A 26,405-nucleotide genomic window follows, 5' to 3' on the forward strand; every position below is an offset into this window, starting at 1 on the left:
GTGCACACATTTAAACCTCACCTCCCCAGAAATCTTGCAGAGTTTTCTTTCTTTCTTTTTTTTTTTTTGGTAGAGATGAGGTCTTGCTATGTTGCCTAGGCTGGACTCGAACTCCTGGGCTCAAGGCATCCTCCCAACTTGGCCTCCCAAAGTGTTGGGATTACAGGCATGAGCCACTGTGCCCAGCTCAGGGTTTTCTTTTCAGATGTTTCTCATGTCCATCCTTTTATCCCAACCTCCATTTAATTCATGCTTTTATCATCTTGCTTCTAGATTGTAGAATTAATTTCCTACCTGGTCCACTTATCTAAAAATTCTCCTCTTCTGCTGTTCCCCCTTTGCCATCACTGCCAGATGCTCTTCTCTCCTGCTCAGAAACTTCCTGTGGCCTCCTGTGACCTTCAGGATGAAGTTCAAGCTTCTTTGCTTGGCATTGAGTCATCCACAGTCTGGCCACAGGCTATTTTTTTGGTGAACTTTTTTTCTACTTTTTCCCAATTTGGACCCTCAGGGTTGATTTGTTTTTTTTAGTTGGCCCTGATACAATTTTGTCTGCTTGGGCCTTTGCTTAAGCTCTTCTTGCCCTTGCCCACAATGCCCTTCCCTTTCCTACAATGCCCTTCCCTTTCCTAATCCACACCTCACCCACATTGCCAGGCTCTTCTGTCTGTACTCAGAATCTATTCCACCACCTGCCCTCCCAGCACAAAGAGGCTGCTGACCTCTGAGCCTCCTTAGCACCTTTGGGCCCACTCTTAGTCACACACTGGTAAGTAACCATGGTTACACCTTCATGCCTTAATTGAGGGAACATTTTCAAGGGCAGGAACCTGATCTTTTGTTTTTGTGTTCTCAGCGGCATCTAACAAGTGATCCTGACTGGGTGCTCATCAGCATCACTTAGTGAGCTTTAGAAACAAAACACAGTGACCACAGAATCTGAGAGGGCAGGGCCTGGGAACTAATACATTGTGAAAGCTGCATTGGTAATACTAATGCACAGGGGAACTGAGAGCCGCTAGGTGAGCAATGAACCACTTTGACCACGCACTGTTCAGTGAACCCAGCCTGTCCCTACTGTCCTGGAGCTTGGGCTTCTGGGTGCAGTGAGACAGAGCATCCATAAATAAAATCAGGTAATGATGATATCTGGTACTGTGGAGGAAGACAAGGCAGGGTTAGTGGGCAGAGAGAAAAGCAGTACTTCCATATAGGCTAGCTTCAAAAATATTCTCCATCTGTCTTACATCAGCAAATGCTCCAACACCTGGCCTTCCCTGATTGAAGTCCGGGAGCCCCAGCTGGTGGGCCAGACAGTCTGGAAGAAGGGATTCTTGCTCTCTGCTGCCGCTTGTTGATGAGTAGACGACCAAGCAGTGTCCCATGGGGAGCCAGAAAGACCCCAGAGAGTGGGAGGTTGGAGGGAAGGAGATGAGGGATCCTGTCTGAGTGAGGAATAGCCAGGGTGCTGTGGGCACACACAAAAAGCAAGAGGAAAACTGGAGTGTGCCTGGCCTGTGACCAGGGACCTGGCTTGAGCCCCGGAGCCTGCACCCACTAGGCGTCCCCATCTAGGTGAAGGGAGAAGCCTTAGCCCACTTCAGACTTAACTCTTACTTAATATTCGGAATAATATGTCAGCTTTCAGTAAACGAGTTTACATTTCGCTTGTCCCTTTCTTAGGATAAGGATTATCATCCTTGTAATCACTTTAAAAAGATGATGTAGCCAAAACTTTCTCTTTAAAAGTGTTTCTTTATGACAGTGAAAAGTATTCTTTGTAACAGGGAAGTGAAGGTTTACTTGCGTAAGATGTCAGTTGTTTTTTTTTTTTTTTTTTTTTGAGACGAGTCTCGCTGTCGCCCAGGCTGGAGTGCAGTGGCGCGATCTCAGCTCACTGCAGGCTCCGCCCCCCGGGGTTCACGCCATTTTCCTGCCTCAGCCTCCCGCGTAGTTGGGCCTACAGGCGCCCTCCACCTTGCCCGGCTAATTTTTTGTACTTTTAGTAGAGATGGGGTTTCACCGTGTTAGCCGGGATGGTCTGGATCTCCTGACCTCGTGATCCGCCCGCTTCGGCCTCCCAAAGTGCTGGGATTACAGGCTTGAGCCACCATGCCCGGCCAAGATGTCAGTTTTTTAATGGTGTGCAACGTCCGTTTCTTTGATAGTTGGAAAGCGTGGCAGGTATTAGAGGGCGAATGTATATTTAAGAAAAACAAGATAAGTCTTCATCTGCAGAGTATTAATTTTTCTGTGATCCTTTATCTCAGACGCCTCTCCTCTGAAGGTCACTTCTCAAGCTGGGCAACCCCTTCTAACAAGGGATGCTGCCTTGGAGTTGGAGATGAGGTTAAGATCTACGTGCGGGTACCAGTTTCAGTAATAACTGGATCCTTCTCTAGGTCTAGGCTGGAACGTCTCAAGTGAAGGTTATTGGGGGGCAGGGGTTTGGGTCCACCCAAAAAGGCTTGACCCATAGGACTGAAATCAAATCTTGAGCTAGGCTGGCTTGCCACGTAACCACAGAAACAGTAATTTAAGCAATAAAATGAAAGCTCGCGCGCTGGTCCAGAGCTGGGGTTGGGACAGCTACTGCACTCAGGTCTCCAGGTGCATGTAGGGAGAAGAGCAGCGGATCCCTTGCAGACAATGGTGGGAGCGAGCTCTTCACCCTGGGGTCTCGGAAGCCCATTTTTAGCGTCCAGAGGTGTGCTTTCGCCATCTCCTTCTGCGGTGGCTGCTTGCAGGGCGCATTCCCATTGCTGCTGTCTCTGTTCCTAAGGAAGATCAAAGGATCCCAGAAAACCCAGTTCCAGAGCTCAGTTCCCGGGACTAGAGGGTACGCTCGGCCAGATGGCTGGGGGTGCCGCTGGCCTTGGCGCCCCCGCCGTCCCCGCGCGGTCGCCCTCCCCGGCCCGGCAAGCAGCTTGGGCGTCCAGCCCGGCCCGGTCCCTGCAGGGAGGGAGCGCAGGAGCTGGGGGCGGCTCTCCCGGGGCGGGGCTCGCTCCACAAGCGCCGGGGGCCGCGCGGGGCGTGGGCGTGGGCGGGGCCGGGGGCGGGGCCGGCCTTGGCTGCGGCGGCAGAGGCGGCGGCGTCTCCAGGGGGAGCCAAGGTACATAGGCGGCGTCCGCCTCACCCGAGCATCCTTCCCCGCCGGTGGCCGCCCGCCCGCGGCCCGCGCTCGCAGCCTCCCGCCTGGCGGTTGACTTCTTTGTGTCGTATTCTCTGCCTGCGCCCTGTCTCTGCAGGACCTGTTCGTTCTTCTTTGGGCTATAAGAAGGCAGAGGATGAGATGTCCCGGGCCACGTCTGTTGGAGACCAGCTGGAGGCACCCGCCCGCACCATTTACCTCAACCAACCGCATCTCAACAAATTCCGCGACAACCAGATCAGGTAGGAGAAGGCGGCCGGCTCGCGCGGAAGGCGGTGGAGTCACAGCTGGGAAGGGGCTCGTCCTCCTGCCCGGGGCTTGGCCGCGCACCTGGCCGGCCCCCGTCCATCTCCCCCAGAGCCTTCCCCTGCCCCCTCCCCACCCCACTAGCCCGCGGTGCAGCCCCGCGCTTCCAGTAGGGTCATGCGAATGCAGCCCTCACCGTTCTCTCCTGCGCATCCGTTCTGCGCCCAGCCTGCCTCTGAGCCCTGAGAAGTTTTCACTCTAATGTCACCGACAAAAATGAGGTCTCTGCTCTTTTCATCCCTGGGCTTCCTTCCCGGAACCCCCTTCTAGCCTTGTTTTAAGCCAGTTGATAGCCTTCTTTAGCAATTTTTAGACCATACTATGGGGGACGTGCTTCATAAGGGAATCCCACAAGTCACAAGGACTCACATTCAGTTCTCAGTGGTCCACGACAATTGTTAAGAGGTCTTCATTTGCTGGGAAACTTTGCCCAGAGTTAGCAGAAAGATGGACAGAAGCTAGCGTTTAAATGTCTACTTTTGCTGGCCGCCGTGTCACACACCCTGGCTATAGCAGCTTAGTGAATCTTCATAACCTCTTGAAGCAGGCCAGGAGACTGGAATATAAAGATGCTAAATAATGTACCTATAGTCATACAGCTCCTAAATGGCAGGGCTGGAAATTGAACCCAGCCCATCTGACTACTAAGGATAAAATTTTTTCTGCTGTGCAAAGCTAGTTCTTTATCACGGGTGTTCGTACATTTTCAAATTTCATTAAACTTTCAGGCTTAAACAACTTTGTATCTGGGAGAGACTTCAGAGGATGTAGTTCTGTGAGCTGCTCAGAACACCATGCTTGGGTGTAGAGAAGTTCAGTGATTTATCAGGTTACACATAGATTATTGACAAACCTGAGTTCCAATCCAGTGTTCTTTTTGGGAAGACAAAAGCTTTGTTGTTATATGTTTAAGTATTCCACTACTGCACTAACACTTGTACAAATGACTTAGCCTGACATCTTTATTTAGAAAGGTCAGGCAGTTGGACATTATTGGGGTAGAATAATGGTGCATATTATATGGAGGTGGAATTTTCACTTATTAAAGGAGTGTTAGATTATGCAGCTTTATTTTGGGTTTTAAGAATGACAGTTGGGCATATTTTATACTTAAAAGTGTAACTTAGAAGAATAGCTGAGTCCCCACTTCAGAATGTGTGGGCTTCGTTTAAGATACAGAGCATCAGTCACAGTGAGTTACCACTTCACAAACTAGGGTGGCTCCAATCAAAAAGACAAATAACAAGTATTGGCAATGATTTAGAGAACTTGGTATCCTCATGCATTGCTGATGGGGATGAAAAACGATGGAGCTGCTTTGGAAAACAGTAAAAATGATGGAGCTGCTTTGGAAAACAGTTTGGTAGTTCTTCAAAAGGTTCAATGTAAAGTTACCATATGACCTAGCCATTCTACTCCTGGGTATATCTGCCCGAGAGAAATGAAAACCTACGTCCACACAAAAACTCGTACACATATATTTCACAGCAGCATTATTGTGAATAGCCCAAAAATAGAAATAATCTAAATGTCCATCAGCTGATGAATGAATAAATAAGATGAAGTATATCCATACAGTGGAATATTATTGGGCCATAAAAAGGAATGAAATATTGACACATTCTACAACATGGATGAGACTTGAAAGCATTATGCTAAGTGGAAGAAGCCAGTCACAAAAGGCCTCATAGTACATGATTCCATTTATATGAAGTATCCAGAAGAGGCAAATTTATAGAGTTATGAGGTAAATTAGTGGTTCCTGGGGCTGGGGAAGAGAGAAAAGGTTGGGGGGAAATGGGGAATGACTGTGAATGTGGATGGGGTTTCATTTTGGGGTGATGGTTGCACAACTCTGTGAATTTACCTAAACCATTTGGAATCCTGCACTGCTCGTGTAGTTCCATTTCTTCACACCTTCTCATATGTGTTTCTATTGAATTGCTTTCAAAAAGATGATTTTCTAAAAGATATATACTGTATAAGGATATGGGATTTGAAGAGCTACTTTTAAACTTTAGTGTGTTTTCAAGTTGTATTTTTGCTTAATTTCTATTAATTCCTTTAATTTTGTTATCCATTTGTGCATGCTTAAGGCTGGGAGAAAAAAAATAGAGGCCTCTGTTTTTCTCTAAATTCTTTTGTTTTAATGGAAGGTAAAGTTTTTTTTTTTTTTGGAGATGGAGTCTTGCTCTGTCCCCCAGGCTGGAGTGCAGTGGTATGATCTTGGCTCACTGCAACCTCCGCCTCCTGGGTTCAAGTGATTCTCCTGCTTCAGCCTCCCAGGTAGTTGGGATTACAGGCGCCTGCCCAGCTAATTTTTGTATTTTTAGTAGAGACGGGGCTTCGCCATGTTGGCCAGGCTGGTCTCAAACTACTGACCTCAGAGGATCCACCTGCCTCAGCCTCCCAAAGTGCTGGAATTACAGGCGTGAGCCACCACGCCCAGCTGGAAGGTAAAGATTTTTAAGAGCACTGATAATGGAGCTTCACTACCTGTTCTGTAATCAAGATTGAAAGCTGACCCAGACTGATTGTATTATTAGTCAGAGGGATTCCGAGTAGCTGCCTGCTGTGCGGTTTCATCTGTACTGTTTTGAGAGAGGCAGAGTAAGTTGGGGATGTACAGTGGGTTGGTGAGGAATAAAGTAGGCAGTTACCAACTATTGTATTTAAAGCTTTATGTAAGTATGTAATTGAATTAGTTGAAATATATTAAAATTCATATAATTTCTGAGTTCATGGCTTATACTGTGAGCGTAAGTTTCCGCATGCACTGGATAGGGTCTAAGAAATTAAAATGTGGTCCTTGATGTTCTTTAAAATGGCCTTTGAGTATTTGGTTCGCCTTGACTCTGTGTTTAAATAGGAATTACTAATGGTTATCAGTGACTTGTAGTTCATTAAAAAATTGGTTATAGGCCAGATGCAGTGGCTAACACCTGTAATCCCAGCACTTTGGGAGGCCAAGGTGGGTAGATCACTTGAAGCCAGGAGTTTGAGACCAGCCTGGCCAACATGGCAAAACCCCATCTCTACCAAAAATACAAAAATTAGCCGGGCGTGGTGGTGCTTGCCTGTAGTCCCAACTACTCGAGAGACTGAGGCACAAGAATCGCTTGAATCTAGGAGGCAGAGATTGCAATGAGCCCAAATCACACCACTGCACTCTAGCCTGGGTGACAGAGCAAGACTCCGTCTCAAAAAAAAAAAAAAATTGATTATAAAGCTTCTTAGCATTATGGTTTAAGGATTTGAGAAAACGTCGAGCCATATTATTTTAGCACTTTAATGTTACTGAACTCAAGTTTTATGATAATATTGATTTTTAAAAATAAGGCCTTTTATCTTGGCCATGAATGTTTGCTAAAAGTTAGTTAAGCTATTCAAAGGAATATTTTTATAAAAGGATAAATAATTTGTTTTTTAATATAATTTTTTTGGAGAAAAGGTTAATGGTTTTCTTAGAGGCAGGGCATGGAGAGTTTATCCCAGTTCCTTTGCCCCTAAATTGAGCTTTTTGAAAAGAAGGGACCACATGGGATAGATGAGGCTCAGGCCTGTCTGCTGACTCAGGGCTAACTTACCTTGTTGTACTCCTTGGTGGGCCTGTCCTCTCTGGAACAGAGTTCTCTCCCCTACTTTCCTCAACCCTAAGCCGGTTTTGGTTTGAAACCCTCTGGATCATAGCAGTTGCTCTGCTCTTGCCTTTCTGGGAAGCTGGCGTTTGACTAGGAATGGGAGTTTGATACAGAGGAAGGGAGGGCAGCGAGGGGCGGCATGCTGTCATTCAGGACAGGAATTCTATGGGCCAAGGTTACTGGAATGGAACTGATGTGACTGAAGAAAGAGGGTGGGTCTGGGGAAATGCCTAGAAAGCAGGAGTGAGGTCCCCTCTGAGGTCCATTGTGGCCTCGGCACCCCCAGGGGTATGCACTACATGAGAACTCCAAATTCTGGCCAATTCCTTGAATTTTTGGGAGGGACTGTGCCATGTATATAGATGTCTCACCAAACCTTGTTCTCATTCTTGACACTGAAAATACCACCAGTGTTTGATCTGAAGTCTGTGGTAGGTTTATTAAGTTTTTCACTATTGAAGCCAATGAATTCAGATTATCATAATGATGGATAATTATGAAGTAGTCTTTTTCTACTAGGGATTGATTTTCTAGGACCTTAACTATGAGAACAATAACTTTCTTCATCCTCTAGAAATGAATAGTAATTAATGGGATTCAATGTTTATATACATATGTAAGATTATGTATGTGTCCACCTAACAAGATCTCCTTTTCCTGAAGTGTACAATCATATCTCCTTTCAAATGTTTTAAAGGTTTTAGTGCACAATTCAGCCATCTGAAGTATACAATTCAGTGATTTTTAATATATTCATTGTGCAACTATCATCACAGTCAATTTTGGAACATTTTCATCACCTCCAAAAGAAATATTTTACTCTAGCTATCATCTCCCATCCCTTCCTCCCCCCACCCCTAAGGAACCACAAATTTACTTTATATTTCTGTAGATTTCCCTGTACTGGACATTTTGTATAAATAGCCTCATATCCTTTTAAGTTAAATATTAAATGCTTACAAAAGCTCACTATTTAGAGGAAACTGGTGGTGAATTTTTAATTTTATATATCTAAATTTTCAAGAATGTTTAAAGTTAAAATGTTTTTTCCCCCCAGAAAAATCTTGAAATAATGTGCTGATCAAAGGAATGAGCAATACTTACGTCATCACTATCAGACATATGTAATCTTTCTATGTGATTATCAGCATGCCATTTGAAATAGTGAATTTCAAAGCCATAAGGCAGTTTTCTTCAATATTTGAAATGAGGTCTTCAAAGCTAGTTAGGAATGTTTATAGTTACTCAGTTTTGAATGACTCATTCATTTCAGGTGGGCGTTTTAGCTAGCAAAAACTTCATTACAGTGGTAACTCGAGCTTTGTCAAGTTACTGCATTGCTTCAGGTTGGTTTGCCTTAAAGGAAAATTACTTCATATAAATTTTTGGTAAATTTTTGTTGGCTTTGCCAAGGTTAATTTTAAATAGAATATTATCTTTACAGGGCCAGGCGCAGTGGCTCGCGCCTATAATCCCAGCACTTTGGGAGGCCGAGGTGGGCAGATCACGAGGTCAGGAGATTGAGACCATCCTGGCTAACATGGTGAAACCCCGTCTCTACTAAAAATACAAAAAAATTAGCTGGGCGTGGTGGTGGGCGCCTGTAGTCCCAGCTACTCGGGAGGCTGAGGCAGGAGAATGGTGTGAACCTGGGAGGCAGAACTTGCAGTGAGCAGAGATCACACCACTGCACTCCAGCCTGGGCGACAGAGCGAGACTCTGTCTCAAAAAAAAAAAAAAAAAAGAATATTACCTTTACAGAAAAAGGAATTGAGCACTGTATGCTAGGTTGGTACAGTATCTTGTTTATAATATTAATGCTGAGATCCTAATTTTTTTTTTAACCTTGTTTTTTGGTTGTTTTGTTTTAACTTATATTTTAGGTTCGGGATATGTGTGCAGGTTTGTTATATAGGTAAACTCATGTCATAGGGGTTTGTTGTACAGATTATTTCATCACCCAGATACTAAGCCTAGTACTCAATAGTTATTATTATTATTATTATCTGAGATGGAATCTCATTCTGTCGCCCAGGCTGGAGTACAGTGGTGCAATCTCGGCTCACTGCAGCCTCTGCCTCCTGGGTTCGAGCCTCAGCCTCCTGAGTAGCTAGGATTACAGGCATGTGCCACCATGCCTGGCTAATTTTTGTATTTTTAGTAGAGATGGAGTTTCACCATGTTTGTCAGGCTGGTCTCAAACTCCTGACCTCAGGTGATCCACCTGCCTTGGCCTCCCAAAGTGCTAGGATTACAAGTGTGGCTCACACCTATAATAGGCCACTGTGCCCGGCCTCAATAGTTATTTTTTCTGCACCTCCTCCTTCTCCCACCCTCCACCCTCAAGTAGGCCTCAGTGTCTGTTGTTTCCTTCTTTGTGTCCATGAGTTCTCATCATTTAGCTCCCTCTTGTAAGTGAGAATATGCGGTATTTGATTTTCTGTTCCTGTGTTAGTATGCTAAGGATAATGGTCTCCCCCTCATTCCACATTCCCGCAAAAGACATGATCTCATTCTTTTTTATGGCTGCATAGTGTTCCATAGTGTATATGTACATTTTCTTTATCCAGTCTGTTGTTGATGGACATTTAGGTTGATTCCATGTCATTGCTATTGTGAATAGTGCTTCAGTGAGCATTCGAGTCCACGTGCCTTTATGGTAGTAGGACTTATGTTCCTCTTGGTGTATACCCAGTAATGGGATTGCTGAGTTGAATGGTAGTTCGGTTATTAGCTCTTTGAAAAACTTCCAAACTGCTTTTCACAGTAGTTGAACTAATTTACACTTTCACCAACAGTGTATAAGTGTTCCCTTTTCTCTGCAACCTCACCAGCGTATGTTATATTTTGGCTTTTTAAATAGCCATTCTGGTGGTGTGAGATGGTACTCACTGTGGTTTTGATTTGCGTTTCTCTAATGATTGGTGATAGTGAGCATTTTTTTCATATGTTTGTTGGTGGCATGTGTATCTTCTTTAGAAAAGTGTCTGTTCATATCTTTTGTCCACTTTTTAATGCGGTTGTTAGTATTTTGTTCTTATAAATTTGTTTCAGTTCCTTATAGGTGCTGGATATTAGACCTTCGTCAGATGCGTAGTTTGCATATATTTTCTCCCATTCTGCAGGTTGTCTGTTCACTCTGTTGATAGTTTATTTTGCTGTGCAGAAGCCCTTAAGTTTAATTAGATGGGATCATAATTCTAAAAGAATATTTTTGTCTTAAGGAGTAAAAAGAACAAAATACTCTTCAGTAACCAATTTGTCCATGAATAGTGGGGAGAGATTATATATGTGGTACTAGATCCAATGTCATTGAGTACTGTGAGGATGAAGAATTCTCCTCTAAATGTTTTAATGCTGCAGAATTTATGTAGGATCTGGTCTTAATGCACAAGCTGCTTACAATTTAGCAAAGAAGCAATACCAGCATCCTAGTTAGAATCATAACTTTTTTTTTTTTGAGATGGAGTCTCACTCTATTGGCCAGGCTAGAGTGCAGTGGTGCGAACTCCACTCATTGCAAACCTCTGCCTCCTGGGTTCAAGCGATTCTCCTGCCCCTCAGACTCTCGAGTAGCTGCGATTACAGGCACCCGCCACCACGGCCAGCTAATTTTTGAATTTTTGGTAGAGAACAGGGTTTCACCACGTGGGCCAGGCTGGTCTTGAACTCCTGACCTCAAGTGATCCATCTGCCCTGGCCTCCCAAAGTGCTGGGATTACAGGCATGAGCCATGACGCCTGGCAGAATCATAACTTTTTTGGTTTATGTAAAGATCATTATCTTAAAAACCAAGGTTACGTAATCTCTGATTTGAGACTGCTGTCTTTATCAAGTTTGGCAAAGGTAAAAGTATTCCTTATCAAGAGTAATTGCTGATGTTGAAAACAGTCTCGAGATTTTCCTTCTGGGTATGCTGCTTTTTGTTTAGAAGCAGATATACTTGGGTAATTTCCAAGCCAGGCACTGTATTTTCTGAACGTGAATGGCACAACAATCCTGAGTTCTTATTTTCGATGTACCAGCAGCAATTAATGCCATAGAAGAGTCTTGTAATGAGAACTGTTATCAGCTTTACACCCCTGGACAAGTCTTTTGAGGAATCCTGCAGACGAAAATATTGGAACTGGGGGAGCTTTGGCATAGTACATTCCAGGTAACCATTGAATGTGTGAGCTTTCTTGAAGAGTATTTTTAGAAACAGAAAAGCCTGTCAGCATTGGGCCAGTTTTATATTTGGTGTTTCTAAGGAAACAGCAAATGTCTAAGAGGACAGACTTTCATGGTGATTTCTTTATCAAGTTGACCCCTGTGTGGGTGGATGATGGAGCCCAGTTTGAATTTGACCAAAAAAAATCTGTGTCATTCCCACTGTTTAAAATAGGTAAAAGCATTTGCTTTGAGAATTTTGGTCAGTAATTTATTTCCCCTCTCTCCTCTTCCCAAATTCTGTTAACTCTTATTGTCTGCTGTGAACTTGGAAGCATTTATGATTCTTTGATTAAAAAGAATTAAGCATCAGGATTTGTGAGACAAATTAAAATTCAACCAGAATTGGAAGAGACCCAAGACGTGACAAGTAAGTACTGTGTGAGTCCCTGAATTGGATTCTGGAACAGAAAAGATACATTGATGGAAAAACTGGTGAATCTTGAATAAAGTCTGTAATTGGATTAGCATTGTGCCAGTGTTACTTTCTTAGTTTTGATAATTGTGCTATGGTGATGTAAGATGCTAACATTGTGGGGAAACTGGACAAAGGATAGATGTCAACTCTATTATTTTTGCAACTCTTCTATAAGTATACAATTTTCGGCCAGGTGTGGTGGCTCACATATGTAATCCCAGCACTTTGGGAGGCCAAGGCAGGCAGATCACCTGAGGTCAGGAGTTCAAGACCAGCCTGGTGAACATGGTGAAACCCCGTCTCTACTAAAAATACAAAAATTAGCCAGGCGCGGTGGCGGGTGCCTATAATCCCATCTACTCAGGAGGCTGAGGCTGGAGAATCGCTTCAACCCAGGAGGTGGAGGTTGCAGTCAGCAGAGATCGCACCATTGCACTCCAGCCTCGGTGACGAGAGTGAAACTCTGTCTCAAAAAAGAAAAAAGTATACTATTTTCTCAAAATTAAACAAATCTTAAAATCAACTAGAAGTATCTGAGAGAATAGGAACGAAATGCTAAACTCTTGTTTTTCTGTTGAATACTTTAGTAAATGTTTGGATCTTTAATTGGAAACATACATGATTTTGAAGGGAGGATGGTCAGAAGAAAAAAGGATCAATATCTTCATATGTTTGTTGTGATGAGTAGATGGGAAAACCCTTGCTCTCGGGGCATCAAAGAACATTCCCTATGCTCACAAACAGCACCAAGGGTTTGTTTGCATAATGTCTGATCTAGTTGCTTAAGTTGAAAAAGTATGTAGCAAAGTAGACTGCTCTGTTTCTGCTCAGTTTAGTCATGTGAGCTTCTGTGTCGTTATCCAGAAAGTTGCATCTAAGTGTTTGTTCTACTACTTATAGCTGAGTCACTCAACAGACAGCAAAAGCTTACTCAGAAATGCTAATCAGCAACCCTTTCAAGAGGGACAATGCTTAGACAGAACAAAAGGAGAGGTCTGACCATTGTGGGGATGTAGGGATGTTTAACAAAGAAATTTCCTGAAATCCATGAGGTTGGGTTTGGTCATTCAAATGCTGACCCATTCTTTTCTCTTAAATGAAAGCCAGCTCTTCAAAACTGAAATCATAGGTTTTTAGCCTTTACTATTTTATATTAGATGTCATTAAAAATGATTTGGGGTTGAGTTTGGGATGGTGTTAGTCACTCTGATGGATTATTCTATGTATCTTCAGTCTATGTACAACATATACCACACGAAAGGCTTTTGGAGAGTGTTGGCAGGTTTCAGCTTAGAAAAGACTTCAGCTTGAGAGTGGACCTAACTCTCATGTAAGTTCTCTGTCTATATCAGTGGTCTCCAAAACTTTTTCATTGGATGTCCCATTTGTAACACTTTTTTTTTTTCTTTTTGGAGTCTTGCTGTGTCACCAGGCTGGAGGGCAGTGGCGTGATCTCGGCTCACTGCAACCTCCGCCTCCTGGGTTCAAGTGATTCCCCTGCCTCAGCCTCCCAAGTAGCTGGGACTACAGGTGCGTGCCACCATGCCCGGCTAATTTTTTGTATTTTAGTAGAGACGGGGTTTCATCATTTTGGCCAGGATGGTATCGATCTCCTGACCCCATGATCTGCCCTCCTCGGCCTCCCAAAGTACTGGGATTACAGGCATGAGCCACCACACCCGGCCCATAAAATTTTTTAGCATGAACCTTTGATATGTATATTTAAAACATTGGTATACATGTGCTATCATTGTTAGTTATTATCTGAAGACCCAGTACGTATTACCAAGATTCTCTGTTAAGGATTATGGATGTAAGTACATATTGTTCACAGTCTTCTCTATTATTTTGAATGCTTTTGGCCGATTTGTCAGATTTGATTAAATTACCCTAATGTTTAACCTAGTAAAATGGTTTTAAAGAGCTTTTACTAGGAATGTAAGTGTCAATTCTGCTGCTTTTTATTTTCTTGTAATTGCATTATTAATAAGTATAATTTCCAATTTGTGGTTTTGTTGTATGATTCTTAAACCATTTGTTCTTTTGGGAGAGTTAGTTTAGTTTAAATTGGATAAAGTGATCCATGACTCCACCTAGCTGGGACCTGGAAATTGAAATGTGTAGTAGTAAGGAGAGAGACAGACAGGGAGGGTACCACTGTTATCCCTGTATTAGCTCAGGCTGCCATAGCAAGATACATAGACTGGGGGGCGTAAGCAGATGTTCGTCTTCTCATAGTTCTAGAGGCTGGAAGTCCAAGATCAGGGTGCCAACATGATCTGGTTCTGGTGTGGGCTCTCTCCTGGCTTGCAGATAGCTGCCTTCTTGCCATGTCCTCCCAGAATAGAGAGAGTGAGCAAGAGCAAAAGCGAGAGTGAGGGAGAGACAGAGTGAGAGCTCTCTGTCTCTAATAAGGGCACTAACCCCATCTTGAGGGTCCCACCCTCATGACCTCATCTAATCCTAATTATCTCCAAAAGGGCCCAAGAGTAGCATCCCATCACGTTGGGGGTTAGGGCTTCAACATATGAATTTTAGGAAGGACACAGTTCAGTCCATAGCACCACCCACCCTTCCCATTAAGGAGGTTCCTCTCCAGCCACATTACATAGAATTACGTTGGGACACCAATGTCAGTGCATTTAATAAATGTTCCTGAAGCTTATTTTTTGGAGGTATATATAAATATAAGCTCTGATAGCATCTTCCCAAACCCCACTTGGAAGCCACCTGCTTTAGATTCAGTTGATTAGGGCCTGCCTTAGAGGAAAACCATCTGGTCAGACCCAGTCTGACTTTTACTTTAGGCCCCAGGAACTCTGAGACTGATCATAAGTCTTGTTCCTTAAGTACCATTCATAATCCTACATTTGGTATATTTGAGGTAAGCATTGCAGTCCCTCTCTGTCAAGAATTGGGGGTGCGTGGTTAGTGGCAGCACTGCAAGGGTGGGAAAGTAGAAGGACGGGGCAAAGCTGCTAGTAGAGACCAATGAGCTGGGCCTGAAAGATGAGTACGAGTCAGCCTGGAAACTTGGGTGGGGCTTGGTGGGGAGGGCAGGCCAGACATGGGGAACCCCATGTGCAGAGGTGCAGAAGAGTGTAACGGCCAAGTGTGTGTCTTTCCAGAAAAGATGTGGAAGAAGAAGATGATGTGGTTTGGCTCTGGGTCCCTACCCAAATCTCATCTTGAATTGTAGCTCCCATAATTCCCATATGTTGTGGGAGGGACCTGGTGGGAAACGATTGAATCATGGGGGCGGTTTCCCCCGTACTGTTCTCATGGTAGTGAATAAATCTTATGAGAGCTGATGATTTTATCAGGGGTTTCCACTTTTGCATCTTCCTCATTCTCTCTTTGCCTGCTGCCGTCCATGTAAGATGGGACTTGCTCCTCCTTGCCTTCCACCATGATTGTGAGGCTTCCCCAGCCATGTGGAACTGTAATTCCAATTAAACCTCTTTCTTTTGTGAATTGCCCAGTCTGGGGCATGTCTTCATCAGCAGCGTGAAAACGGACTAATACAGAAGGGATGATGGACAAAGTGCTGTGAAAGGCCAGGCTACTGGAGACGGGCTTCTATAGCCAAGAAAAGCTTTTATGAGCCAAGTGACAAAGTGATAGATAGTACTTGGGTTTGATGTGCACAGCCACCTGCTCTGCATTTAGAATAAGCACATGAGGCTGCTGTCATTGCCCAGGAAGAGGTGCAGGGCTATACTGCTGCAGGAGAAGAGAAGCACTTGGGATGGTTAGCAGTGGGGCTGTAAGTGGACAGAGCACTAGGCAAGTGAGATTTCCAGGTTCCAGTGTTAGTGACGGAGAAGGTGTTGATGCTGTTTCTTGTGTTTCTGAGTTTTGTTTTGAACTATTTTGAACTGTGGATTGGGGCAAGGTGATTGACCTCAGAATAGCAGAAAGCCCCTTTCACCCCAGTATGAGACCACCCCAGGGGAGCAGAGATACACATGTAGGGGGTGATCTCTGCTGGTTGCGTCATGAAGGAGCTCCTTCCTCCAGCAAGGTGGGGGCAGCACTGGCTCTCTTGGAGAGACACCAAACTTTTGACAGATCTTTCCCTACCTCTAGATCTGTTTGGTTTCAAGATACTCCAATTAATAAACTGGAAGTAGAATAATGTCATAGCTTATAGCATGATGAGAATTAGATGAGAACAGCTGGGCACAGTGGCTCATGCCTGTAATCCCAGCACTTTGGGAGGCCAAGGCAGGAAGATTGTTTGCGGCCAGGAGTTTGAAACCAGCCTGGGCAACATAGTGAGACCCTATGTCTACAAGAAAAAAATAATTAGATGAGAATGTACCTGTTTAAGGCTGCACTGTGTAAGAGCTCACAGACTTACACAGAGTTGCTCATTGACACCAGTTATCTGGTTATTACGAATGTTGTTCTTCTTTGCCACTCATTTTGCTCTCTAATTCTTTGATAACCAAAACAATCAATTATAAGCTGTAACTCGGGGAAAAGGGAAGTGGACTTGCGTATTACTCTGCCCAAGAGTTACACATTGCCAAGGGGAGAAATATGCAGGCTGAAGAATCACAAGGTAGGTTTTGGGCATTAGAGTCTTTTGTACATATATGTTTTCTAGCCTGTAACTGCTAGGAACAAGCAGGCTGGACTGCGAGCATAAGATGAGTCTAAAATGTGTTTGAGAGTGTGTATGTGTGGATTGGTGTTAAATCAAGAAACTGGCTTCTCCTTTTGGTGTCGTGAAAGAACACAGTTGCATATAAATTCACATTAAATTCACTGACACCTCCTCCTGCAAACAAACACCAAGATTCTTTATGATAGAATGGTTAAAACCTTAAACTTGGTCCACATGTATGACTAGAGTTGTATTGAATTGTGACTATAAAGTCTGCATCTGTATCTTTCTACCCTCCCTCCTTTTTTCCCTTCCATCTTGTTTGGGACCATCAACTTTTTGGCTCTGTGGGGCTCTTCTTTGAATATCTCTGAGGAACTTGGCACTGTGCATAATATGGAAACCGAATACTTAACTGTAGATTCAATGATATAAAGGAATATTATTTACTTATTTATTTATTTATTTTACATTTTTTCTTTTTTTGAGACAGAGTCTCGCTGTTGCCCAGGCTGGAGTGCAGTGGCGTGATCTTGGCTTACTGCAACATCCCACTCCCGGATTCAGGTGATTCTCCTGCCTCAGCTTCCTGTGTAGCTGGGACTACAGGCGTTCACCAGCAGGCCCGGCTAATTTTTTTGTATTTTTAGTGGAGATGGAATTTCACTATGTTGGCCAGGCTAGCCTCGAACTCCTGACCTCAAGTGATCCGCCTGCCTCAGCCTCCCACATTGTTGGGATTACAGGCATGAGCGACTGCAACCGGCAGGAATATTCTTTAAATTATTGAATAAAAAATATGACACTTTTGTTTTTATTCCAGTGAAAGGTGGAAGTTTTGAAAGTATTGCTGTCTAGCATATGAAACACGTTACCAAGCTCTGACAGTTTAAAAATAGAGCTCTTTATTTTAAAACAGTAAGGCCATTTGCTGAATAGTATCACAATTATTTCTCTAGTACTCAGCTTTGTTAAAACTGCCTCATAGTCATTTTTTAATGTTACCTTTACAAATTAGAGTTCATTAACCATTCTAACATTGATGTACCAGAGTAAATTGAATAATTTCACATAATGACGATGCCGTGGTAAGGCAGAAACATGAACTTCTCTCAGTATCACTGTTTTGACTGTCAGCTGTCATGCAGTTTCAACACTACACCTATTTCAACAAAGTTTTGTTCACTGTATAAGATTAGACATAGCAGAGGAAGTAATTTTAAGTACAGGATAGTGCATGTGTGTGTGTATGTTGGGGAGGTACCACCATTATTCTCTGTACATGGGTCAGTCATATTTGTAAGCCAAACAATGTGGACATTGGAAAGTCAAAAAACTCCAAGACAGAAAACAACATAAGGGAAGATTTCTTTTCATACTTTTACCAACCTCCTTCCACTGCTTTATCTAAATGTGTACACACATAGGCACATGCCATATCTTTTAACGCTTATAATTCACTGGGCCTACACATGAACATCTGTCTTCCTGGGGGACACACCATTTCACCTGGAAAACCATTCTAGTCCACAGTGAGCTGGTGTTGAAAGTTCTTCCTCTGCATCGAGGCTTCCTGTGAGTCCCAGATGATGGTTCTAGACTGTGGCCGACACATAAGCGGTGGCCGACACATAAGCGGCAGTCGACCCATAACAACTGCAAACATGTTTAATTACTATAACAAAACGTTAATTCTCACATTATGTTTGAGTTAGTATTGGACTGTCAGGAATTTTAGTTTGATAGTCACAGACTCATTTATAGAGATGACTCTTCAGGACTGTCCCAGGGAGCATATGTGGCCTCTTCATATGTTGTTGGGTGTTCTATCACATCGTTGGGAAAGAGTGAGTTTTCTTATTTCACCAATTGACAACATTGCTCCTATACTCAACAAAAATTTAAATGAGGGTTGGAAAAGCTTTCAATTTTTTGCCCCTAAAATTGTACCCCCAAACTCCAATACTCCATATTAGTATGTACGAACTCTGAGGAAATGCTGAGAAAGCTGGAGACTATCTGTTACCTGCTGACAGTCTTTTCCTGTGTCTAATTCACTTTCTGAGGTCCTTCTGTGTCTAGTTTTATGGTCCCTTTGCTAGTATTTTGTATGGATGGTTGATGGGTGCAATGTGCAATGCAGTATTCCAAATATTTTTTTTATCATGTGTCATGCACTTAAGTAGACAAGAAGCTATTTTCAATTCAGTGCTGGTGTTTGCCATAGAGTTGAATACGTTTTTTATAGAAATCAACCTGTGATATTTATAAAGATTTTAGACGAGTAGATTATAAGAAAGTTAACTGACTTGGATTTTAAACCATAGTACTTTTTATATAAATAGTTTAAAGATATTGATTTAGCATTCTTCACAGCCAAGTATGTTTTCTTATATATCCTGAAGATAAATTTATTATGTGCCATTTTTTTGAACTATTGTGTTAAGGGACATGATGAATTTTGATATTTTGAGATACTACCATTAGAAAAAAATGAAGGGAGTCTGAATATGTAGCCCTTTAAAAGAAACTTATGTGCTGCTTACTGTTTGAAATACATTGAATATTTTAAAATTAGGACAGCATCAACATGGCTCCACATATACCCGTGGAACAATTGTTACAACAAATAGAGGCTGGGCATGGTAGCTCACACCTGTAATCCCAGCACTTTGGGAGGCTGAGGCAGGTACTTCGCCTGAGCTCAGGAGTTTGAGACCAGCGTGGGGCAACATGGTGAAACCCCATCTCTATCAAAAGTACAAAAAATTAGCTGAGCATGGTGATGCACGCCTGTGGTCCCAGCTACTTGGGAAGCTGAGGTGGAGGATCGCATGAGCCTGGGGGGTGGAGGTTAAAGTGAGCTGAGATTGCACCACTGCACTCCAGCCTGGGTGACGGAGCAAAACCCTGTCTCAATTAAAAGTATTAATAGTAATAATATAACAAATAGAGCTGTGGTTGAGTTCTGCAGAAGTGATGAGCTAAGATGTATTATCTGCTTAGTAAGACTTGAAAGACAGTCTCTAACTAAAAAGGTGAATTGTTTGTAAAACCTTTTTGCCAAGGTTTATGTTCTCCATAAAATTCTCAAATACAATTTTGCGGAGTCTTTGCAGAATGATGTCAGTGCTAGTATTTACTTTTGCTTTCCAGTTCTCGTTCGTGGCATTTTTGTATTCCACAGGCTGTCATGTACCTCTCATTTCCTGTTTTGTGCATATAAAGGTAACTTGGTTGGCGAATCGATGATATATAGATCAGGTATTTTATTTTTAGCCTTCCATTGCATAAGAAAAATCTAGGTTCATTTCGTCTGGGGCAGGCTCTGATTTCTGTTTGTAGCCAGTACTCCTGGTGATTTTGCTGAAGGTGGTCCTCATTTGTTGTCACCCTCATGCAACAATGTATAGTTTATAGGAATTTTTTGAAGATTAAATGAGTTAATATGCATGAGGCACTTTAAACAGCACCTCACTGAGTGCTTTATATATTTTGCTGTTGCTGTAGTTGCATTTTAGATAGTGTGTTTGACAATAACTCTCCCATCAATTTTGGAATGTACCACTTGGGTTTTACAAAAAAAACCAGGTTTTGTCTTGCATTAGTAGAGATTAAAAGGTAAGGTGCATATCGAATAGGATGAATGTGTTTCAGGAACAAACTAGAAATGTTTTCTTTTTGCACTAACCTGATTTTGAAGATTAATTCTAGTTTGCCTGAGGTTATCATGGAGAACTTTAAATTATTAAACATGTAATGGAAAAAACATGCAGTGTAATCTTTCTCTCTTTCTTTCTTTTTTTTTTTTTGTGATAGCCTGAGTGGGAGGGTAATTAGCTATAGTATAAGGAACAAAACATAACAAGTACATGAGTCTTGGCTCTACCAGGGACCAAGTGAATGACCTTAGGTCAAGTCCATGATTTCGCTGAGTCTGACTTTCTTTGTTTGTTTGATGGAAACACACTTCCCTAGAAAGCATGTCGGGAAGCTAAATGAGATTTCAGATGCAAAAATGCCTAGGACACAGTACAGTGGCCGTGGATATCGTATATCCCTTCCTGTTTGACAGGTTGGGTAGGCTTGTTGCTCTTTTTTCTTTCTTTTTTCTCTTTATTGTGGTAAAATACACATAACATGAAATTTATCTTCTTTATTATATTTAAGTATACGATTCAGTAGTGTTAAGGATAGTCACATTGGTATGCAACCAATCTCCAGAAAGCTTTTCATCTTGCAAAACTGAAACTCTGTCCCTGTTAAACAACTCCCTGTTCTTCCTCCCCGTGCCCCTGGCAGTCACCATTCTACTTTCTGACCCTGTGTATTTGGCTTCTCCAGGTCCCTCATGTAATAGTCTTATTGCTCATTGATATAGTAATTACAACTTTACCATTACAAGGAGTCTTGCCTGGGCATGGTGGCTCATGCCTGTAATCCCAGCACTTTGGGAGGCTGAGGTGGGAGGATTGCTTGAGCTCAGGAGTTTGAGACCAGGGCAACATGGCAAAACCCTTTCTTTATGAAAAATACAAAAATTAGCCAGGTGTGGTGGCATGCGCCTGTAGTCCCAACTACTTGGGAGGTGGAGGTTGCAGTGAGCCAAAATCATGCCACTGCACTCCAGCCTGGGCATCAGAGCCATACTCGTCTCAAGAAGAAAAAAACCAAAAGCAGTCTTAGTACTCTATCACACGGTCATTTTTGGTGGTGTTTTTGTCCTTTTTCTATGCTTTATCTCATGTCTTGCTGTGTACCACAGTAAGCACCACTTTTTAAAAAATAGGTATAAACGATTAAAGGAAATTCAGATGACTCCCCCACCCCCCATCCCCCATTTTTGCTGTCTGGTTGACTTTACCATTTGCATCTTTCCCTGACAACCCTGGCTAGGTTGGGATACACCAGGACCAGGGTACAGAGTCATAGTGCCCAGGAGGACGCTTGGTGGGGTGGGTATAGATTTTAAACCAGATCTGCTTTTTTGTTGAGTGGATCATTTTCATGGCACTGGCGCTGGTTCAGTCTCTCGTGTCTCCACCTGTGACAGAGTTTCCCTTTCACCTTCCCGATTGCTGGTGGTTATCGTTCTAAAACAGCCAAGGCACTGTGATTCTCCCTGTTGAGGGACCATCGCTGCTTCTCTTTTGTCTCCAGTAAGATACACAAGGCCACTCTCGTTCTATTCCCGGCTTACCGCACCATCTCCCCAGGCTCCTCTTCCTGTGTCTGGCTGCAGCCTTTAATCACGGCACTTTCTCTGGAACACTGTCTCCTACTCAAGTTCGTCCTCAGGCTCAGGTCGCATCTCTGTAAGCAAGCATTTTCTTCCTCGTCCTGCATCTCCACCGTTTGCAGGCGGAGGCAGCCCCTCTGTGCTGCAGCATTTCTCAGACTCTTTTGCTCTGGAACTTAGCATGCTGCACCACATCTATTTTTATCCATCTCTGACTCTCCTGCTCTGCTGTGTCATCCTTGATGACAAAGTCTGTCTGTTTCCCCTCGCATCCTCCCCAGCACGACGCACAGTTCCTGCCAATGGGAAGTGGAAAACCTTTGCTGAAGGACTGCGCTCTGCAAGCGAAGGTCAGAATTGAACAGAAAATGAGAATTGGTTTAACGTGTTGTTCTCAGATATCCCTTCACACTTAATTGCTTATTGAACAAAGTAGAACCCCCATGGTGATGTGCAGTTACTTATGCCTCGGAAATTGATGTATTGTGTAGTGTTGATGTTGTACTTTCATATATAAACTACTCCTAAAAGGGGGCTGCCGAGGTAAATGCTTTTAATGCCAATTTCTTCAGACTTGGCAGATGGATGTCTACCCTCAAATGGAGGTACATTTGGGATTTAATGTGACAGCTGGCATCCTTAGTCATTTATGTTGGTCAAGGTTTAAAACTTGTGTGTTCAACAAATTTTTTTGTGGTAGCCGGTGTATACTGTCTTGGTGCTTGGTGTTGCAGCGCAGTGGTGGAAAATCGAGGGCTCTGCCTGCAAGGTTACTCCTTAGCTTGTCGGGTATATTTGAGTAAGGGAAGTGTAGTAGAGAACACACATGTTGAATGATCCATTTCCATGGCTAAGTTCGTGGCCCCTTTTTCCTCCCTGCTCTCTGGCTCATGCCCTTAGCCTCTTAAAGAAGAGTTACGGGAGAGAAATTCCGAGCAGCCTCCTGGCCTGTTTTTCCTGAGCCGTAAGGTGGGTGCTTCACTCTTCACAGGGCTAGCCCCGTATAGCTTTAATTCCCACAGCACTTTCCTTAGAAGCTCTCCTCGCGGAGCACAGCACGGACGGGCCAGGAGCCGGGGCTCCCACGCCTGAGGCTGCAGTCCTTCAGGAGCCTCAGATGTGAGGTAGAGCCAGTCCCAGCTGGCATCTCCATGGCACGGATGAGGAAACACACCAGAAAGAGTTACATAACTTGCCTGAGTTCCTACAGTCGGTGAGCATCACAGGCTGTGTGGGATGCATTAGGGAGTGGTCTGCCTGAGGTGCAGGCAATAAGAAGGTCCACACAATAAAACCCCCTAAAAGTCCATCTGCTTTTAATCATCCCCATGTACCAGCAGTAACATTCTCCTCCCTGCAAAAACCTTCTTTTGGACTAAATTCTAAATAATTGCCGTGACTACTAATTAGTTTTTTTGTTTTTTGTTTGTTTGTTTGTTTTTTGTTTTTTGGAGAGGAGGTCTTACTCTGTGGGCCAGGCTGGAGTGCAGTGGTACAATCATACTTCATTACAGCCTCAAATTCTCCCACCTCAACCTCGCAAGTAGCTGGGAATATAGGCACACGTCACCATGCGTGACTAATTAAAGAAAAAATTTAGAGGGTCTTGATGTGTTGCTGAGTTGCCCAGGCTGGTCTCAAACTCCTGCCCCTAAGTGATCCTCCCACCTCAGCCTCCCAAGTTGCTGGGATTACAGTCACAAGCCTGGCTACTTTTAAAGATTTCACATATGTATATAGCAGATATAGTGTGTATATATATAAAATATACACACATATATTCTTCAATGTAGCACATATTTATTTTATTTACTTTTTGTTTTTTTTTGAAGTGCTGTTGGACTTGATTTATTTCTTTTAAGTGACCATTATATTCTACATGGAAATTCATTAGGAGCATTCTCAGTTAACCCTCTGTCTCCAGTGCCCACAACCAACTGAACAGTACATGTGCATTTTGAGAGCAAGGTCCTAAGAGTTAGGACAGGTCTGGAGTTCCCTTTGGACACAGTGCTCTCCAGGAGCCCCATGGTGCTACATATTCTGGAGTTAGTTAGTTTATGTACTTATTTATGATTATTTTGTAGAGATGGGGTCTCGCTATGTTGCCCAGGCTGGTCTTGAACTCCTGGCCTCAAGTGATCCTTCCAGCAGAGACTCTCAAAGTGACGGGATTACAAGTGTGAGTCACCATGCCCGACGCCTGAGTTTACATAGTAGCTATGAAATAGTGACAGTACAGCGTTTGTAAACACTGAGAAAGTAGAACTTGAGTTATTTCGATTCTGTCATTTTATGTGACCACGTGGGGGTTTTTACATCTAACATTTAAGATAGCAAAACAGAATATGAACTGCAGGGTATGATATTTTGTTTGGTAAGCTCACATTTTAGTTTGGTAAATTTTTCCTAGATTCTTACAATTGAAATTCATTCATAATTATTCATTGTTTTAAAATTGAAGACCAAGTCAAGAAAAGAAAATGTGACATTAGTGGTGTGATTTAGTAGGTGTTTATACCTTTGATAGAGCGTTGGTTTTGTTAAATTTCACTTATTAGTTACTTGCCAATTAATGACATAAATATTGTATCAGTCTGTAACCAAAGGACCAAAATTCAAGTTGTTACATAGATAGATATAAAAACCATTGAATAAATACTTGTGCTTTTTTCTCTTTTTTTGGACAATAAAAATTTTTATTATTTTATTTACTGGCATGATTAGATGCAGTTTTATTTTTTTGTTTTTGAGACGGAGTCTCACTCTGTTGTCCAGGCTGGAGTGCCATGGTGTGATTTCGGCTCACTGCAACCTTTGCCTCCTGGGTTCAAGCAATTCTCCTGCCTCAGCCTCCCAAGTAACTGGGTTTACAGGCACCTGCCACCATGCCCAGCTAATTTTTGTATTTTTGTAGAGATGGGGTTTCATCATGTTGGCCAGGCTGGTCTTGAACTCCTGACTTCAGGTGATCCACCCACCTCAGCCTCCCAGAGTGCTGGGATTACAGGCATGAGTCACCGTGCCTGGCCTAGATGCAAGTTTAATAAAGACTATTTTTGCTGTTTGTTTCTTTTTTGGTCAATTTTATGTTCTTTATAGTTATCACTGAAAGAAATTTTGCCACATAGAGAAGGGGGCTGCTTACAAAAAAAATTCTCTTGGTGTGAAACACACTGGAGACATCACCACCCTCAGCCATCATCACAAGATGCCCAGCCTTGACCCAGTCTGGACCCTCCCACTGTTTCTAACCTTTGAGTGCAGCTCCTCCCACCCCGTGTAGTCGTGTTTCTGTAGATGTAGCACTGCGTCTTACAAGCCCTCAGTTTCCTACTGTGTGAAGGGAAGGGCTTTAATGGGAGTTTTCAAGGTTTCCCTCAATTCTGAAATCCTGTGGTTGAATGGACCCTAAGCTGTGCTCTGATCGTGGTGGGGAAAGTGTTTCCATTACCTGTTGGCTCGTTATTACAGTGACTGCAGCCCCTGCCGTTTGGAGTGTCTGAGGCAGGTGGGGCCCAGTTTCCTTTGGCAAAAGAAAAAACTGGCAAGACATGGAGGTGGTCCAAGGATGTGGGGTCCGTTCCCTGTTTCTTTAGTGCCTGCACGAGGAGCGAGGGACTTATTCCAGGTTTCCCTTTGTGCTTGGAAGGAAGATGTATTCTCCATAGGCTCCAAAATTCATTTGTTTAGACATTTTAATTACATTTTTTGAATCTGTATTTTTAGCCTGTCCAATTAGTCAGTTTGATAATAGCATCAATCTCCTGTTACAGCTTTCTTGGTCCATTTGCTTGTGAATTTTGTTTTACATGTTTTCATGTAAAACATAATTTACATTTTGAGTAAAATTTAATTTTATGTAAAATAAAGTGTACCACACTGGTGGTAATGTGGCTGTAATTTTTACTCTGGCCTTATGCTCATTAATTATTTCTGTCTTAAACTTGGTGGTGATGTTACTATTTTAGCCTTGCCTTTCTTTTTGCTCATGTTTGTGTTATATGACTACTCATAACTTTGTTTTTAATTTTTTGAAGTTACATAAGAAAATCCCCACAGAGATCCTTTTTCATTTGATGGGGGCGCTTAAACCATTTGTTGGTGTAACTTTTTGGTAGGGCATTTTTTGTTTTATGCTTTTTATTTTTGCTTCCTTGGTGTTTTCTCAACTCTTTGGCTTGGTTGAGAAAGCTCATTGTGGGATTACTAAACATATGCGGGAACCGGAAGTGAAGACATCAGTTGTCATCACATTGATCTTGCAGAGTCTGTGGACATTCAGGTAGGTGTATCCAGAGAAGTTAAATATGCTGGTCTAGACAGAGCTTGTGGTAGACATCCAAGCTGGGGGTGAATTTGATAACCATTTGATGAGTACACTGGTGCTAATTTCAGCCATACATGGAAAAGATGGTTCAGTGCATTGAATAAAGACCAAAGGCAGAAAACCTCAGGGATGATCTCTGTTTCAGGGTCAGGAAAAGGAGTGTGGAGGGGAGGTTGCACAGGAGCCCTGGGAGGTGTAGGGGCTAACCAGGAAAGGAGGGCTGCCAGTAGGTGAGCTCAGGTGCAATGTTTATTGATTTGGGCAAGAAGAAGAGAGACTTCTTTATCAATAGGGTGGAAAGAGCTTTGGGAGTCGGTTTGTGTGTGTGTCAAGGTGAATCACGTCCATTCTAAAGCTTCAGTTTACTCCACGAAATGGGGAGGAGGCAGAGTGCTCAAAGTGAAGGGGCTGGGGTAGGGTGGAGAGTTTGAGGAGAGAGAACGGTTGGAACAGCCAGGGTGGTGCATGGGGCAGGGAGCTGTCCAAGGTCTGTGGCACC

The 26,405-nt window shown here is 43.0% G+C and overlaps 1 protein-coding gene across 4 annotated transcripts in view; it reads left to right on the forward strand.

The window, feature by feature from the left end:
• ATP8A2 (ATPase phospholipid transporting 8A2) overlaps window positions 1-26,405 on the forward strand; it is a 657,192-nt gene that overhangs the window by 93,578 nt on the left and 537,209 nt on the right. The window contains exons 1-2 of one of the 4 annotated variants that reach the window (XM_008971630.3): window positions 3,052-3,112; window positions 3,249-3,393. The exons of 1 other annotated variant lie outside the window; for it this stretch is intronic. In XM_008971630.3, the coding sequence (XP_008969878.1) occupies window positions 3,293-3,393 (101 nt within the window). In that variant the 5' untranslated portion in view covers window positions 3,052-3,112; window positions 3,249-3,292. Of the gene's footprint in view, window positions 1-3,051; window positions 3,113-3,248; window positions 3,394-21,850; window positions 21,927-26,405 lie in introns of those variants that run through there. 2 more of the 4 variants (XM_034936476.3, XM_008971631.4) reach the window with 2 other exon arrangements.

This window comes from Pan paniscus, chromosome 14, assembly GCF_029289425.2.
Source record: "Pan paniscus chromosome 14, NHGRI_mPanPan1-v2.0_pri, whole genome shotgun sequence".
NCBI classification, from domain to species: Eukaryota; Metazoa; Chordata; class Mammalia; order Primates; family Hominidae; genus Pan; species Pan paniscus.